General features: G+C 38.5%; 1 protein-coding gene across 2 annotated transcripts; it reads right to left on the reverse strand.

Moving 5' to 3' along the window:
* Nucleotides 1-7: 7 nt before the first annotated feature.
* Nucleotides 8-19,052, reverse strand: lg4h2orf42 (linkage group 4 C2orf42 homolog). 2 transcript variants are annotated; one of them, XM_048189980.1, is made up of 9 exons: nt 18,891-19,051; nt 13,317-14,351; nt 9,043-9,150; nt 7,446-7,562; nt 7,085-7,189; nt 4,296-4,403; nt 4,091-4,191; nt 3,832-4,000; nt 8-1,302 (listed from the first exon to the last, which is right to left on the reverse strand). In XM_048189980.1, exons 2-9 carry the CDS (start codon nt 14,335-14,337, stop codon nt 1,100-1,102), a joined length of 1,932 nt encoding a protein of 643 aa, XP_048045937.1. In that variant the 5' UTR covers nt 14,338-14,351; nt 18,891-19,051; the 3' UTR covers nt 8-1,099. The 2 variants fall into 2 exon arrangements, with proteins under 2 accessions (XP_048045937.1, XP_048045938.1); XM_048189981.1 differs by lacking the exon at nt 7,446-7,562 and having other exon boundaries at nt 18,891-19,052.
* Between the last annotated feature and the right edge of the window lie 168 nt (nt 19,053-19,220).

Consider the following 19,220-nt stretch of genomic DNA (forward strand, 5'->3'; position numbering starts at 1 on the left):
AAAAATGTATCAAATCAAAAAATGATTTATTCATCATACTGAAATAAAAGGTATAGTGAGTCGTGCACTGCGTTGTAAGATTCAGTACACAATTCAGTATTCTCTGTTGTATACTGCACATTTTTGCAAATGTCAACAGTTGGATTTGAAGTCATTTGCAAATGCATACAGAAACTGCATGCAGCCAGCAATCTTTCTGTTACCAGTCCTGAGTTTCAGCCACTATGCCAAACCAGCCTGGAAATGACAATCATCAGGTTATGTCAGTTGTTTGAGTAAAAATAAAAACATCTGGCCAATGTAAATAACAATTGTAAAACCCATCAAACGTATTATTTTAGGGAGTAAACAGGCATAAATGCTCAGATAGTGCAGATGTTGGAATTCACAGACGGTAATAATATCAGATGTAGTAATGAATGACTACCATACCCATTTGCCAAAAATGGAAAAATAAAAGAATTAAAGACCTAGGAATATTAATGGAACAGATAAAACGGAATTTGTTTTGCTGGTTTACCATTCTGATGTAGTCAATGTACAGTGTTTGTTGTAAATAAGTATCTGGACAATTAAGCCAAACTTAAAATGCATAAACGCTATCAAGTGTCTTACAAAATTATGCATTACCAGGAAAACATGCAACAGTGTAAGGCTTTTAATCCATTTACAATGATTTTGTTCATTAGTGAATGCATTGTCTCAATAATTCTCTGTTTCTTTGCTTTTATATAAACCCTAAAAGCGATCAAATGTACATGATTACTGAAAACAGGACCTTATCACTTGTCATTTGTACAGTCCAGTCCAACTAAACAACCCGGTTTCTGCAGTATGAAGAGTGTGATCGTAAAAAGGTTGTGCTGAAATTCCATTATTAGGAAACGTGGAAATCTTGTACATGGGTTATTATTGTAATGCACAAATCATGTTAACACTGTGTTATTTTGTTGTACACTTATTTAAATATTTTACATCTGTATGCCCGGTGCTGTAATGCAACCTTTGAACAGTTTCTGACAATTAACATTTTTCTGAGTAGCACCTTATAAGTTGAGAATTTCACGACCCAGGGTCTTGAGTCTTCTACAGTGGTTCTTCACTGTTGTGGGATGGTATCTGCTACTGTTTGTTCAGTCCTCTCTGTCCCAGCAGAGCTCTTGCAGTGCTCCGGTTTACTACCTAGCTGATGGCCGTACTCAAACCGAATCCTCAGTTCTCCCACCTGTGAGTGCGGAAGGATGTCTGGAATCCATTCGATCACAAAGGGCACTGGCTCAGTCTGCTCAGCAGCACATGTTCCTGAGAGACGATACCACAGTGTTTTAGTCATACAGTAAAGTAGAATACATCCAATCAGGAGCTTGGCCCATGCCAAATAACAATCGATTTCCAAATTGATGCGATGTTCACTTTAGCTCCAGATTTTGTGGGAGAAAATGCTTTTCGGCCACTTTGCATAAAAAATTCACTTCAAGCACGATAAGACACGAAAGAGATTTCAATTCTGTACTCGCATGCCGTTTTCTTTGGGCACAGACCAAAGCGTGCACACAGAGGGTGCTTCTCGTTCTCAAACAGAAGGCTGTGTCCAAGTAAGAATACATATCTTGGCTGCCACATCATCAAGTGCTGCTGAAGGATCCTTGGAAGGCAGCCTTCATTTCACCTACTTCATTTAGCTCATTCCTTCAATCACCCACAATCCTTTGCACACATTCCAATTAACGAAAAAAATACTGATGGAAAATGAGAAGTTTGAAAATTTGATCTTTTGTTTTGGTGTAAATTAATCACTTAACACTAAACTGCCCATAATGTAAAACCACTGTGAGACCACAGATGAATGTCATTTACTGTACTGCATTAAAGGTGCCATCGAACGTTTTTTTACAAGATGTAATATAAGTCTAAGGTGTCCCCTGAATGTGTCTGTGAAGTTTCAGCTCAAAATACCCCATAGATTTTTTAAAAAAAATTTAACTGCCTATTTTGGGGCATAATTAGAAATGCGCCGATTCAGGCTGCTGCCCCTTTAATTGCTCGCGCTCTCCGCCCCCTCCCGAGCTCTCGACTCTATCATTGCATAAACAAAGTTCACACAGCTAATATAACCCTCAAAATGGATCTTTACATGCTGCATGCATACATCGGATTATATGAGTATTGTATTTATTTGGATGTTTACATTTGATTCTGAATGAGTTTGAGGCTATGCTCCGTGGCTAACGGCTAATGCTACACTGTTGGAGAGATTTATAAAGAATGAAGTTGTGTTTATGAATTATACAGACTGCAAGTGTTTAATAATGAAAATAACAATGGCTCTTGTCTCTGTGAATACAGTAAGAAACAATGGTAACTTTAACCACATTTAAAGGTGCCCTAGATTCAAAAATTGAATTTACCTTGGCATAGTTAAATAACAAGAGTTCAGTACATGGAAAAGACATACAGTGAGTCTCAAACACCATTGTTTCCTCCTTCTTATATAAATCTCATTTGTTTAAATGACCTCCGAAGAACAGGCGAATCTCAACATAACACCGACTGTTACGTAACAGTCGGGGTGTACGCCCCCAATATTTGCATAATGCCAGCCCATGTTTAAGGGATTACACAAGCCAGTATTAACGTCTGGATCTGTGCACAGCTGAATCATCAGACTAGGTAAGCAAGAACAACAGCGAAAAATGGCAGATGGAGCAATAATAACTGACATAATCCATGATAGCATGATATTTTTACTGATATTTGTAAATTGTCTTTCTAAATGTTTCGTTAGCATGTTGCTAATGTACTGTTAAATGAGGTTAAAGTTACCATCGTTTCTTACTGTATTCACGGAGACAAGAGCCGTCGCTATTTTCATTTTTTAAACACTTGCAGTCTGTATAATGCATAAACACAACTTCATTCTTTATAATTCTCTCCAACAGTGTAGGATTAGCCGTTAGCCACAGAGGACAGCCTCAAATTCACTCAGAATAAAACGTTAACATCCAAATAAATACTTTACTCACATAATTCGAAGCATGCATACAGCATGCATGACAAACATCTTGTAAAGATCCATTTGAGGGTTATATTAGCTGTGTGAACTTTGTAAATGCGCTGTAATATAGTCGACAGCTCGTGTGGCAGGGAGCACGTGATTTAAGGGGGCGGCGCCGAGTGTAAATCAGTGCATTGTTAATGATGCCCCAAAATAGGCAGTTAAAAAAATTAATTAAAAAAAATGGGGTATTTTGAGCTGAAACTTCACAGACACATTCAGGAGACACCTTAGACTTATATTACATCTTGTGAAAAAGCATTCTTGGGCACCTTTAACAGTACATTAGCAACATACTAATGAAACATTTAGAAAGACAGTTTACAAATATCACTAAAAATATCATGTTATCATGGATCATGTCAGTTATTATTGCTCCATCTGCCATTTTTCGCTGTTGTTCTTGCTTGCTTACCTAGTCTGATGATTCAGCTGTGCACAGATCCAGACGTTAATACTGGCTGCCCTTGTCTAATGCCTTGAACATGGGCTGGCATATGCAAATATTGGGGGCGTATATATTAATGAGCCCGACTGTTACGTAACAGTCGGTGTTATGTTGAGATTCGCCTGTTCTTCGAAGGTCTTTTAAACAAATGAGATTTATATAAGGAGGAGGAAACAATGGAGTTTGAGACTCACTGTATGTCATTTCCATTTACATTTTTATAGTTTACACAGAGACAATAACAGTAAAAACTTGCACTTTGAAACCTGTTCTTTTTAGTTGAAAATGGTGTTGTGTAAACGGTCCCTAAGTGAACACATCCACTTACCCACTCTGAGGAAGGTGCGTAGCTCCAGTGGTCTAATGGCCAGAGGCTTATTGGTGCGTGAATGGTGGTAGGTGTCTGGTCCAGGATCAGGAGGTGTCTCCCGGCAGCGGTACAGTGAATAGGAGCCATCACTGTTCTTCACAAAACTCTGAGTGAGTTCCAGTGGTAACTGTTCAAACAGAGTGCCCTCATTTAGAGACTGCCCACAGATGCTATGGCCATTAGTGAGGATCTGAAAATGCAGAAAACGGGTACACACCTCTGGTGTATCAAAGATTCGTTTCACGTGCATCAGGTTGGTAATGTGCCAGGTGTATTTAGAGAAAGAGCCCAGAGGCAAAGCGTCATTACGCACAAATGCTAAAAACACAGAAATGACAAAATATTAAAACAAGGTATAACAAGATTTATAATTAGAATCAGATTGTTAGCACATGATCAATGGCTACACATATTATACTCACTGGTGGTATAGTTGGGCAGTCTTCTCTTTTTTGAGCCCAATGATAAACGCTGCTGTAGGGCATTGAAGAAAGCCTGAGGGATGTGGAACACCAATGGCTCTGGCTTGCCTGTTCACATCAAACTTCAACTTCAGTGTCAACTCAACATTCTAATCTGAATATCTGATACAAAAGTAGAAATGCTTGAAAATTGGAAAACACTCTGATAAATCACACAAAGCCTGTCAAGAACGTGTCTGGTCATGCTTTATTCCAAAATCAACAGAAAAATACACTCACTGGCCACTTTATTAGATACACCTTGCTAGTACCAGGTTGGACCCCCTTTTGCCTTCAGAACTGCCTTAATTCTTTGTAGCATAGATTCAACAAGGTGCTGGAAACATTCCTTAGAGATTTTGGTCCATACTGACTTGATAGCATCATGCAGTTGCTGCAGATTTGTCAGCTGCACATCTATGATGCAAATTTCCCATTCCACCACATCCCAGTGGTGCTCTATTGAATTGAGATCCGGTGACTGTGGAGGTCATTTGAATACAGTTGAGCTCATTGTCATGTTCAATAAAAGTTTTTCCAATCTTCTTTTGTCCAGTTTTGGGGAGCCGTGTGAATTGTAGCCTCAGTTTCCTGTTCTTATCTGACAGGAGTGGTACCGGTGTGTCTTCTGCTGTTGTAGCCTATCTGCTTCAAGGTTTGATGTGTTGTGCTTTCAGAAATGCTCTTCTGCAGACCTCGACTGTAACGAGTGTTTATAAGAGTTACTGTTGCCTTACTACACTCCAAAAAATGTTTAGGCTTTTTTTTTCAAGATATGTGCATTTCAATTAATAGTAAAATTTCATCAAATTGAATTGAATAATCCTCACATACAGTGCTCAGCGTAAATGACTACACCCCCTTTGAAAAGTAACATTTTAAACAATATCTCAATGAACACAAAAACAATTTCCAAAATGTTGACAAGACTAAGTTTAATATAACATCTGTTTAACTTATAACATGAAAGTAAGGTTAATAATATAACTTAGATTACACATTTTTCAGTTTTACTCAAATTAGGGTGATGCAAAAACGAGTACACCCCACAACAAAAACTACTACATCTAGTATTTTGTATGGCCTCCATGATTTTTAATGACAGCACCAAGTCTTCACGACATTTTGCAACATCTATCTTTTTCCATTCTTCAAGAATGACCTCTTTTAGAGACTGGATGCTGGATGGAGAGTGATGCTCAACTTGTCTTTTCAGAATTCCCCATAGGTGTTCGATTGGGTTCAGATCAGGAGACATACTTGGAATATACAACCTTCGAATGTGACCTCCAGAGGATGCAGCCTTTGAACTGAGACACAGCTTAAATTTAGCTTTGCTTCAGAGACTTTCAGTGGGGTGTACTAATTTTTGCATCACCCTAATTTGAGTAAAACTGAAAATTTTGTTCTCTAAGTTATATTATTAACCTTACTTTCATGTTATAAGTTAAATAGATGTTATATAAAAATTAGTCTTTTCAACATTTTGGAAATTGTTTTTGTGTTCATTGAGATATTGTTTAAAATGTTACTTTTCAAAGGGGGTGTACTAATTTACGCTGAGAATTGTATTTTAATTGAATAACTGATTATTATCAGTTATTATTCAATTCAATTGGATGGAATTTTACTATTAATTGAAATGCATAAATCTTAAAAAAGATCAGGGGCGTATCAGCTCGAACCAGTCTGGCCATCTTCCTCTGACCAGCCCATCTCTTAAGTCACTTCAATCACCTTTCTTCCCCATTCTGATGCTCAAATTGAACTATTGAACTTCAGCAGATCATCTACAAGCCTAAATGCATTGAGCTACTGCCATGTGATTGGATGATTGGATATTTGTGTAAACGAGCAGTTGAACAGATATACCAAATAAAATGGCTGGTGAGTATATATAGGACCATTTAGATTTATTGTACTGACATTATTTTCATGCAAATTGTGCACATTTTATTTGACTTTTTACTAAATTATTTTTATTTTAAATTTTTATGTTTCTATTTTTACACTAATTTCAGAAAATTTAAAAAACATTCTTGTGTTCTTGTATTACTTATTTAAAAAAAAAAATATTTATACATCATAGTAGTATTTGTTCTACTGCCCTTGTCATTTAAAAAAAACTAAACAAACACTGTATGTTGATTCTCAGAACAGGATGATTCTCATTATTGTGCTTAATTGTCATATTTTGCAAAACTGCAAATATAGGAGAAATCTTAATTATCCCAAAATATGCTGCATTCAAGTTGTCCTAGAATGTTCATAAATACAATGTCACGGGTGTTTAAATCACTTCGGTTGGAGCAAGATGGAGACACCAAGTTTTTTTTTAACTCTACTTCTACAAAATAATTAATAAATCTGTCAGGTATCAGGTTTGTTTTTGCTTTTTTGCTTTTTTTTTTCACTTTTTTATGATCAATTTTTGAAGTTGCTGCAAACGGAATCATTTCATATTTTATTGTACAATACTATAATTTTTTGTGCATGCAATTTATTTAACAAAGTCAACATGTTTTCCCTGACTTGAAAACTCAGACTTAAAGAAAATCCTGAGTCTCTCACTCATAATTGCAACTTAGTGATAGCGTCCTTGTGAGTTTAACTCGTAAATATGACATCTGCGACATGAAACCTATGGACTAAACAGTTTTGTTGTTTTTTTTCTTCTCGATTTTGAGGTGAATTATAACCCAGACATGTTCTTGACAGGCTTTGTAAGAGTCACCCTAATATTCCCTCACCATCAAACTGGAAGTGCATCGTCTGATGGATCCTCTCGGTAACACTGGCCAACCACTGCTGGAAACCCAGTGACACATGCGTCTCATCTACCGGCTGGCTGCTTCCTGTTTAATTCACCCGATGACATAACACACATCAAAAACAGCAAACTATGAAAATGAAAGCCATGTGTATGTCATTTATATTTTCAAATCTAAAGGTGTAATGTGATTATAAATCTCTCAAAGCCAACCAACAAATGTTTTGTATCTGTAACAGTGCTAGATAACAATATGAGCCAGAGTGCTGGAAAAGAAGAAATAAAGTCAAAGAAAAAGAAAAGCAAAACTGTGTATGGGAAGATGAAAATATCTGGAGCACCTGGGTTCTTAATTCCAGTAGAACTGGAGTGTTTTCTGTGAGTGGGCTTGCGCTGGTTTAGGGTGGGAGCAGAAGTGTCTTTGACAGCCAGAACAGATGCAGAGGACACAGATGAAGCTGTGTGAAACAGTGACAGGTCCAGAAAGCCGAAGAATAAAAGATGAAAACAGATTACAGAGGAGGTGGTCAGTAACTGCAGAACATAACAGCAGCATTTAAACATCAACAACAGATTTCAGTGGGTGGAAAAGAATAGGCTCCAGGAAGGATTCATTCTGAGCCCCATATTCAGGCCCACAAAGAATCTGAGCCAACAGAAATCAGAGATTTCCACAAAATTAGAACATTCATCATTCACAAAATTCCCTGCTTCCTTTTGTGTCTGTTTATTAAATATTTTGGTGAATTTTATGTAGTTGATGTACAGTAAGTATGTAGCACTCTCATCTTAGTTTAACATATTTTTCCATTCTAGACTAGTTGAAAACCCTTTTGTAAAAAAGCACCTAGCATGCTAACATATCTAGTGGCTTTTTAAACAAACTCTAGCTACTTTCTGTAGAAAATATTTGGCTTAATCATCACTAGCCACGTTTACATGTACAGTTTTTTGTCATTCTGATTAAAATCATTCCGATTGAAAGATTCGGTGGACTGTTTACATGAGACGTCATCTAACCCGATATAGCGTTTACATGTGCCGGTGCTTTCGATCGGAATGACTTTGTGACATGCGCACATTAGCCTATGTCTTGCCGCCTTTTATTTCTGTCAACATGGAGTTCCATTATTTCTTATGCGCGCTATTTTTATGTAAAGTGTTGCTCTTGGGGCTGTTCACATATAGTTCACGTTTATAGAAAGGTTTATCCCACCTCTCTCAAACCAATTACAATTTCATTCGGTTTGGGCATTTTTATTCTAATTGAGGTGTTTATATGGAGCATTTTCATTCAGATTGGTCTAAATCGATTAAACCGATTACAATGCTGCATGTAAACGCACCTACTGACTGAAAATGGAATATCCTTCTTGTGGTTTGTTACTCAGGCAGAGGTTATGCACTGTGTGCGCGAGAAAAATTAAGAAAGATATTTTGTCATATCTAACCTTCTCTACGAGTGATAATTTTATTCATAAATATAACCATAATCACAGCACAGCTGTTGTCTTTAACTCAAGTCTGTGGTGATTTTGTCACATGACGTTTTGTATCTAAATCAGGATTTTAGCATTTCATACTCATTTCGTTGTCAAGAACTTAAAAATATGCAAATAATAACAGCTTTATTCACAATTCGCCTGTATTAAAATACAGTATGTGAAAACAGAGAGTAGGAGAGACCTAAATAGGTGTAAAGGGTTAACACTAGGCAGAATAACATAAAATTGCAATGACTGCATTAATATGCTAATCAGCGCACGGTGTCATCTAATGACATTTAGCCATTTTCAAGCAGACTTTAGCTACTTTACACTGAAAGTAGTTGGCAACAGTGGTCCTGAGACTATCTGTGGACATTTGTACAGTAACGGTGTTGATGGCCGGTCAGAGGTCACACTTTCTTGTGGGGTCTGTCCATGAGCTTTAACTTACCCGTAGACGACTCGACAAATTTGAGTCTCTTGGAACGATGAGAGATGGAGGGCTCAATGTGCTGCTGAGATATACCGAGTGCTGTGGGATCTGCCCTCTCCTGCAGTCCTGGACATATACAATAATTCTGACAGTCATCTCTGATGCATAGAAAAACACTCAATGCACTATATATAGACCTGTTCCAAACCTAACTATATAAATAGACACCACTGTTAGTCATCACAGATGTGCTGTAGACACAAATGCTGGCAGGAATAGTATACTCTTCTAAGATAGCTCATTTTTGTCAAAAACTAAAGAAGCATTGCTTGTATCCTTAATGGAGAAGGCAATTCCAGAATTGACTGCGATAAGCTTTGTGCAAAAAAAAATGTATTTAAAAAATGAGTAGAGGAAATTAATATACACTGCTCAAAAAAAAATGAATGGAACACCTTTTAATCAGAGAATAGCATCAAGTCAGTTAAACTCCTGGGATATTAATCTGGTCAATTAAGTAGCAGAGGGGGTTGTTAATCAGTTTTAGCTGCTTTGGTGTTAATGAAATTAACAACAGGTGCACTAGAGACGACCCCCAAAACAGGAATGGTTTTACCAGTGGACGCCACTGAAATTTTTTTTCCCTACTCATCTTTTCTGACTGTTTTTCACTAGTTTTGCATTTGGCTAGGGTCAGTGTACACTACTGGTAGCATGAGGCGATACCTGGACCCTACAGAGGCTGCACAGGCAGTCCAACTCCTCCAGGATGGCACATCAATATGTGCTATTGCCAGAAGTTTTGCTGTGTCTCACAGCACAGTCTCAAGAGCATGGAGGAGATTCCAGGAGACAGGCAGTTACTCTAGGAGAGCTGGGCAGGGCCATAGAAGGTCCTTAACCCATCAGCAGGACCAGTATCTGCTCCTTCGTGCAAGGAGGAACAGGATGAGCACTGCCAGAGCCCTACAAAATGACCTCTAGCAGGCCACTGATGTGAATGTCTCTGACCAAACAATCAGAAAAAGACTTCATGAGGGTGGCCTGAGGGCCTGACATCCTCTAGTGGGCCCTGTGCTCACTGCCTGGCACTGTGGAGCTCGACTGGCATTTGCCACTGAACACCAGAATTGGCAGGTCAGCCACTGGCGCCCTGTGCTATTCACAGATGAGAGCAGGTTCACCCTGAGCACGTGACAGACGTGAAAGGGTCTGCAGAAGCCATGGAGAACGTTATGCTGCCTGTAACATCATTCAGCATGACCGGTTTAGTGATGGGTAAGTGATGGTCTGGGGAGGCATATCCATAGAGGGACGCACAGACCTCTACAGGTTAAACAATGGCACCCTGACTGCTCATCCTATCAGGATGAAATCATTGGACTCATTGTCAGACCCTATGCTGGTGCGGTGTGTCCTGGGTTCCTCCTGGTGCACGGCAATGCCGGCCTCATGTGGTGAGAGTATGCAGGCAGTTCCTGGAGGATGGAGGATGAAGGAATTGACACCATTGAATGGCCCCCACGCTCACCTGACCTAAATCCAATAGAACACCTCAGGGACATTATGTTTTGGTCCATCCGACACCGCCAGGTTGCACCTCAGACTGTCCAGAAGCTCAGTGATGACCTGGTCTAGATCTGGGAGGAAATACCACAGGACACCATCCATCGTCTCATTAGGAGAATGCCCCGACATTGTAAGGCATGCATAAAAGCACATGGGGCCAATCCAAACTACTGAGTACCATTTTGATCAGCAAAATGGACTAGCCTGCTGCATCATTTTTTCACTTTGATTTTTGGGGTGTCTTTGAATTCAGTCCTCTGTAGGTTGATCATTTTCATTTCCATCAAACAATGTGACATCCTTTCATTCCTTACACATTACTCAGTCCATATCAGTATAGAAATCCAGCATGATATTTTTCACCATTGAGATCTGATGTGTTTTCAAAGTGTTCCCTTAATTTTTTTGAGCAGTGTATTTATTAATTTATTTTATTCAGTACCAAGAAGTATCAATAAAAAGTTCAGACTTATTTAAAAAGTATAAGTCTGACCAAATATTTGTCTACTGTATATTTGTGTATACATTATTGGTGTTAGCTGAGCATCACAGAAACATTAAAATCTATTGGAAACAACAGTCGAGTCTCCTGTGCACTTCACTTAAAGGGATAGTTCACCTAAAATGAAAATTATCCCAGTATATTTGTGTTGTACAATTTGCTTCATATGTGGAGCTTTCCAAATCTAACACTTTTGGAATCTGGGTTAGGATGCAATCTTAGAGCAGGTATAGCCGACCCTACTCCTGGAAGACTACCTTCCTGCAGACTTCAGTTTCAAGCCTGCTGAATGTTTTTTAAGTAATCATGAAGTAATCACTGATTAGCTGGTTTAGGTGTGCTTGATTAGGGTTGGAATTTAACTCTGCAGGACAGTAGTCTAACCAGGAGCAGGGTTGGTTAAATCTGCCTTAGAGCAGGGGTGGGTGACTCTGGCCCTTGAGATCCACTTTCCTGCATAGTTTAGCTCCAACCCCAATCACACCTGAACAAGCTAATCAAGGGTGTCAGAAGAGGCTTGTTCGAGATGCATCGGTGCTGCGCAGTCCGATCGGCGTATGACATCAAAGTACAGTGAGAGCATTTGGAGAGCATAAGACTCCTTATGCTTTTAAATTGCTCTCGCAGTACTTTGATGTCATACGTCGATCATTCTGCGCAGAACAAATGCATCTTGAACAAGCCTAATTACTAGAAAGCTACAGGCAGGTGAGTTTTATCAGGGTTGGAGCTGAATTCCACAGGAAAATCAATCTCAAGGGCCAGAGGCCATCCCTGCCTTAGACAGAAAGGAGGAAAGGAGGAAAGTCCTGAAAGTCCTGGCGACCCACCGCTCTGCACAGTTTGTATTTCTGTCTTATTTGTCACACTCATTTCAGTTCATGGAAATCTCTCCTAATGAGCTGATGATCTGATGATTAGGTGTGTTAGAGACAAGAGAGACGTGCAGAGTGGTGGGTTGCCAGTCAGAACCACTGCATTAGGTTTTTCAGAAAAGAGCTTATGGGGAATGAAGGTTGCAGACAGGCTAAATCAGGGGTGCCCAATCCTGCTCCTGGATCCTACTCAAACCCACCAGAATCAAGGGGCGCATGTCAATCAGCTTCCTAGGTTATAAATCAGTATACTGTATACACAAATTAGGTTACTGTAAGAACCCTGGCTCACTAGACAATGGGACACTGGCTCTATTTCAGGGATTTTCAGGGGGTTGGGGTCGTAGTATAATTTTTTACAACAAAGTTGTATACATTGCCATTTGCACATGTATTACATTCTAAATTAGTTATCATGAAGTAATGAATAACTTTTTCACATATTTGTCCATCATAGTTAATGTTTCATGAATATACTCTTGTTAATAGTTAGATTGTGTTAGATCTTAATGATTTACATAACTTTATTTTACTTAATAAAAATGAAGTGGACCAATGATGATTCTATAAAATGCGCCTAAACGGTTACTATAGAAACGAATGCAATTTTCATACGCATCTGACGGACACAACCGAGCGTTATTATTTCATCGTTGTTAATGTTGTTAAAATTTCAGCAAACAGCTTGTTTCATATATTCAGTTAAACAGCATTTAGTAAAAGTAAACTTTAGAATTCAATATGCATTGTACATGCATTTTAGAAACTTATATTATGCTCTTGCTCCATTCATTCAATAAATGCACATATTTGAATGAGCGGGGTATTCTACCATATTTACCTGCTAAGTGTTATGCCTCATTTCAGTGGCAGCCAAAATTAAAATTTTAAATCAGTCAGTCGTATGGAAATCTATCTTTATATACACAAGTAAAGCTTCATATTACAAGTACATATTATAAGGCTACTTTCTAGGAACCTATTTTGATGTCCTTCAGGGGGGGATCAAGCCTTCTTTAGGGAGGTCAGACCCAAACTGAAGTGGCTTGTGTAATTTGTTTCACACTTCAGAAAATGTGATGTATTTTCCTGTAAGTGCATTGTGGGATTTTTTAGGGAGCAAACATTCCAGTGCATTATAAGGATATTGCAAGTGAAATAGCTCTTGAAATGGCCGATTCCCTGATCAGTGGCCTGACTACTAGGGAGCTGAGATGCACCCAAGATTTTTGAATTACTAGAAACTTCCAGGCAAGTGTGTTGGAGCGGGTTGGAGCTAAACTCTTGCAGGAAATTGGCCCTACGGGAGCAGGATTTGACACACCTGAGCTAAATGTTTGACTTACCATTCATGTTGTAGTTGAGGAAAGCTGAAAACTCAGTGGCAAGCTTCTCATCACTCGTGAAGGCACAAACGCAGGCATAGAAGTGCAGGCAACGTTCAGGTAAACTGTGCTCATGGGAATTTTCTCGTTCTTTGACATTAGGGTGACCCCCACTTCTCACCCCCAAATCCCCCTTGGCATTGGGTGTGTAGCATGCACAGCGAAAGGGAGCAGCACCCTCATTCTTCTCTTTAACACTAGATAAGCCTACCGTCAAATGCAGCAGTCCCAGAGGGTGGGCTTCACCTGGCTGGCATTTTACTATTAGGGTACCTTTGGAGACCCTCTGCACTAAGGGTCCCGGCGTCTCTGTAGCCAGCCTCCATAACTCTTCCTTGGCCTGAGAAGTGGTCACCAGGGCCTCCAGCACAGAGCTCTTGAGTGGCAGAGGTGTTGCTTGGGTTTGACACTCCATTGCTTGCTTCACATGTGTACAGGGACTTTTGGATGGTTGCGACACTTGCTGATGGGAACCTTCAACTGTCAACTCGCTTTCGTTCTGCTGGCAAGAGGGCATGTAACAGCGACCGAGGTTGACACGGGTCAGCAAGGTTCCATCTGCGGTAGTAATGGCTGTATCCGTGAGAACTAACTCAACAAAGCCACGCTGTTCGGAGCCACGTCCCCGCTGACGCACAGAGAACACCTGTGGCCCTCCAACTCTGCCACCTCCACTGTCCGTCACAACTCGAACCACTTCCGACACCCCTTTCTTCAAACGTCCCGTCACATTGTCCCCATCCCTGAAGATTGTTCCACAGGCCTTGTTCTTGCAGCTGAGACCGCGGGTGCCGTTGTAAACACCGCACTGAGGGCATTTGCGGATACCTCTTAAGGTAGCCTTGCCCAAGTTGGACAAGAACGCAGGAGTCTTCCGCTTGTCCCGAGGATTCCCACTTAAGTTACCAGAGGTTTGAGTGACAGGAGAAACCATCGTTTGTGTCGCCAGTGGTATTCCAGAATTTACTAGAGGTCCATCCATTGTTAGCACATACACTGGAACCGAGAGTGATACAGGACAATTTTATTTTTCATGAAATTGGGGGGAGCCCTAAGCAAAATACTGTTTAAGAACTGTAGTGCCACTAAAGTACAGTCCAGTGGAATCGTTAGACCCTTTTTACTGGAGCACAAACCCCAATGAAATAATTGCTGTCCCAGTAAAATATTACTGATAAATCCTTTTCTGACAGTGGAGATTACCATATTATTCCATGTAAAAAAGCTCTGACATTGTTTGTGATTCGGTTTGATATTCATTTGGACAGTTCACTCACACACCAAATAATTTGAAGTGGTTTCTCACATCTAAAATAGTAACAGGATACTTTATAAGACAGTAAACAAAAAGAGCGCTGGATGGAGTGAATGTTTACCTGTAGAGCCCGAACCGATATGGATTTTTGGGGGCCGATGCCGATGCCGATATTAACTCGAAAAGAGCCGATTTATAAGCCGATATTTTGATTTTGAAAATAAACTGGATATTAGACCCATTTCCTATAAACTACACTTACACAACATTCAATAACAAAATATCTGCCTGTTCTATGTAGGGTTGTCACGATACCATAAACATGTCTTACGATACTATACCAGCTGAAGTATCACGATACCAAGTAGTATCGCGATACCATGCAGTCTACAAAATGAACCAAACTTTCATAAAAACATGAAAACAGACCAGATTTTTCTCTGAATATTTCATTAATGAGAATGAATAACAGGCTTTTATTACCAATCAAATGAATCATTGTAAACAAAATTCATCTTAGCACTGCACAGAAGCTGTATGAACTGACATTACGATGTAGCATTTATGCATTTACACTTCAATTACAATTGCATAAATAATGTTATGATATTAATGGTTCAAATATAAAAATTTGAATATAGAAATAAAAATGTTGGCCGAAAAAAAATGATAGAATAGACCTACTTTTAGATGGTAAAAAATGATAGAATAGGCATACTTTTAGATGGGAGACTAAAGTCGCCAGTAGGTGGCAGCAAGTGTTAATGATTAAGTCAATGAATCATTCAACCGATTCGTTCAAAACGGCTGATTCATTCAGGAACGAAGCAAATGACTGTCTTAATGAATGGATTAGTGAGTCAGTGACTCGTCCAATTTGTTCAAAAACAGATTCATTTAGAAACGAAACAAAAACAGCGCTCTTGCTCGTGTCACGAACTATCAGGAGCATTTTTGCCAGCCTATCTTGAAATATCTAACCCTGACTGGAGAGCAGTATGTATATTAAAACATATAATAGATTTATAAAATCACGATTGGTATGATTGATAAGAACCGAGTGCAAACCCGCTATAGCTTATTGATGAATGGAATCGCATTTTTCTGAATCGTGTTCGCAAAGATGTTTCTAGAAACAAACTATTTAATCTTTTCCAGAAGTGGTCAAATGAGCAACGGAAAAACTGTGAGAATTCATTCTTATATAAAGATTTTATGATGTTAACTGAGTGAATTTCAGACCCTTTCTCCAGTTAAAATGCACTGTGAACAACAACGTGCAAGTGCAACTTTATCTCATTGCAAAATTAACTGAAGCATCAGGAAACAATAAGGCGCTAAATCTACAGAGCATTTACTACACAGGGCACAGCAGACAGTCAACGGCAGTCTCTTGTAATGTTTTTGCAGGCACACGTTCAACTGAAGTGTATCTGCCGCACATACAACATTCCTTACAGTACTGACGATACTACCGTTTAAAAAATACAATGGCATCGCCAGTATTTTGAAGCTTTAGTATCGCGATACTACCGTAGTACCGGTACACCGTGCAACCCTAGTTCTATGTATGTGGGCTGTATAAACCATTTTCCAGAAGGGATTATGTTAAAAAAAGCCTTAGATTACAGTCTCAATGACTAAACAATTGCACATCAAATTTTTTAATGATCAAAAAACAGTCTGGTTTTAAACATTTAACAGTTTTACTTCCAGTTGAAGCTGGTTTTAACAGTCTGTGTGTGTACTGTAAATAAATTATAATACTAAAGTCAAAGTAAAAGAACTATACCAAACAAATTCAATATTCCACAAAACCATGTCAATGAATTGAAAATAAAATTAAAATAAGTTAAATGGGAAACACTGCAGATATATTTAGAATAAGTTAAACGCTAATGTTATAGTTTGACCTCTTATTAACGTTCGCGCTCTTCCACTGATAAACATGGTATTAGCTTTGTGGCTAATCTAATATAGCAATGCATTAGTGGCTGTAAGTGATGTTACAGAATATTTAGAAGTGATAATGATAGGACCGTTAGCTAGAACTACCACACTGTTTTATATACAGTGTATGAACTAAATCTACAATCATTTCACATGTCCGTGGCACTTGGGTAAAGTTGGTTTTATATTCACACATTCGGACTTCTGATAAATTCAGACTTTCCAATAAATGTGCAATAAATTAATGTTTGCGAATTTTAAGCAGCGACATGATATTGACAACCAACGATTGTCAACTTACAACATTTTTCACAGTCGATCAAAATAGGCAAGTATTGATTTAATGGCATATTTACTTGTGAATGTCCACTTAATGTCCAATGTAGTGTGATTAACAAGGCTATTGAATACTGATGTCCGAATGTGCGAATATAAAACCAACTTTACCCAAGTCTCCGTGGCTCGGCTGATAGCTTTCTTCTGTAGTGGATTTCTGGCGCTGTTGTCAACTGGGGAGTTGCAGAGCTCCCTCTGGTGGACAAACTATGCAACACTCATAACATGAGTGAAGCATGAGACTCTGTTTCTCATGTTTCATCGGCCGTTATAAACTCCGATGCCGATTTAAATGCAATTAGCTCATATCGGCCGATAATATCGGCGGGCCGATATATCGGGCGGGCTCTAGTTTACCTACAATCCATTGTTGGAAACAACACTTTAAATGTCTTATATATTGTTTTTCGGCAATGAAGCAGCACTTCATTCGCATGCAGCTTGTGAATGACCCTATACTGTATTACATGAAGACAATTCACATAACAATTTACAAAATACATAACAGTATGGGGACAATTTTTTGATTGAGCAACAGTAGACCTACTGATCAAAGGCTAGAAATCCTGGTAACTTAGCCATTCAGTGCCATGACCATTTAAATCTAACATCAAATACCATGGTATTTTCATGGAGAAGGGCGTAGATTTGGTTTCAACATTGGGGGGGTTGAGCGTTGGTATGTTGCCTGTTATTATTTTTTTTTAATAAAAAAAAAATCTGTTTTATAGCGTTATTGGATAATTTATTTCTTCTTTATCTATCTATCTATCTATCTATCTATCTATCTATCTATCTATCTATCTATATAACTTTATGGAATTTATCTATAACCAGTCATCAAATTCTAACATAACGGAGTGATTCTAAAAAGAAAGAAATTATGTTAAATATTGAAACCGCCAGTAGGTGGCAGCGATTCAACGTTTTAATGAGTGAGCTACTTAAATCGTTCATTCAAGCCAATTCGTTAAAATGTCAGATTAATTAAAAAAAGAAAACAAACACCGATGTGAATACTTTTGTCATTGATAACTATTGAAAAATGAAGTAACAAAACAGACAGCTGTTTTGGTAACTGGTTACAGTTACACTGATAGTTATGACTAAATTGCAATGGATTAGATAGCTAAAATATATGTGGAGTGTATACCTAGCTATTACAATGTTTTCATACCTCCTTCTCAGTACATGCTTTATTCTTTTTAACATCCCTCTTTGAACAGAAGTTTAATATAGTCAGTTGGGCAACAGTTCTCTTCATTTTCTGGTGCTACCCGTGCTCTCCATTCAAACATTAGAGCTCCACTCGCGTTGTTTTGGTGAAAGTGCGACGCGCATTGGTTGGACGTGACCAATCGGTTCAATGGAAGGGGGGTACTTTTTTGACTAATTTATTATGACAAACTCATATTCGATTAAAAACAAAATTATTGTTACAAAATAAATGAATTATACATATGTTAGTATAGATCTACTGTGATTTTCATGTTGAAATATTGGGGGGGTTGTAACTGATGGATTTGAATATTGGGGGGTTACCTCCCCCCCCCGGTGTTGGCATGGCACATCTAAAAACCCGTATTATTGCCACAGTATGAAAAACCGTAGTACTTTATTTAGTTAATCTATTCTAAGAAAATAACTCTTTAAGCCTATCATGAATGATAATAAATTAAACCGATTAAAACTGATTAAATGATGAACCCTCATCAGGTAGGTCTTAGTAGAATAGAATATTTGAGTAGTTTTAGTACACACTTAAAAAAATTAAATAACAAAGACATAAACACATTAAACATTCCTTCAAATTCTTCCACAATACTCCAGAGTACATTTGCGCAAATGGCATTAAAATGTGATTGACATGTTGCTGCAGTTAAACAGTAGTACAGTATAGATTAACAAAGCATTGAAATGACATCGAGTTTAACATTAGCTGTGTGACAGTGAATGAATGAAATGAAGTAAATGATGATGGGAGATGGGCCAACCTCTACAGCGGCGCTTTCAGGCGCTCAGTGGTCAGATTCCACGGAGGATCTCACTTCTGAGCTTCAGCAACCGTCGCCATTCCTCCTTACATACAGACTCTCTGCTGCGGCTGTAACGAGCTTTCCGATTGGCCATAGGGTGACCAATCAAAAGCATACTGGAAACTGAAGTCAGTAGCAACTCTAAACTCATTAACATTTTGCAAATATAATTCTTCCCAGTTTCGCTGGCTCCTTCTGCAGTAGTTATGTATAATAATTATACTAGCTCTTATATAATAATGTTTTTTTTATTTACTTTTTTAATATTATGAAACCTTTTATTCCTTT

Source organism: Megalobrama amblycephala, linkage group LG4 (genome assembly GCF_018812025.1).
Source record: "Megalobrama amblycephala isolate DHTTF-2021 linkage group LG4, ASM1881202v1, whole genome shotgun sequence".
NCBI classification, from domain to species: Eukaryota; Metazoa; Chordata; class Actinopteri; order Cypriniformes; family Xenocyprididae; genus Megalobrama; species Megalobrama amblycephala.

Bases quoted from the DNA above. Each gene is read 5' to 3' on its own strand.
- lg4h2orf42 (XM_048189980.1), bottom strand. From the start codon at position 14,337: ATGGATGGACCTCTAGTAAATTCTGGAATACCACTGGCGACACAAACG. The intron at 7,563-9,042 runs GTAAGTTAAAGC...TGTTTCACACAG, and splicing joins ATTTGTCGAGTCGTCTACGG to CTTCATCTGTGTCCTCTGCA. The intron at 4,001-4,090 runs GTGTGTACCCGT...CTGTTTGAACAG, and splicing joins GAATCTTTGATACACCAGAG to TTACCACTGGAACTCACTCA.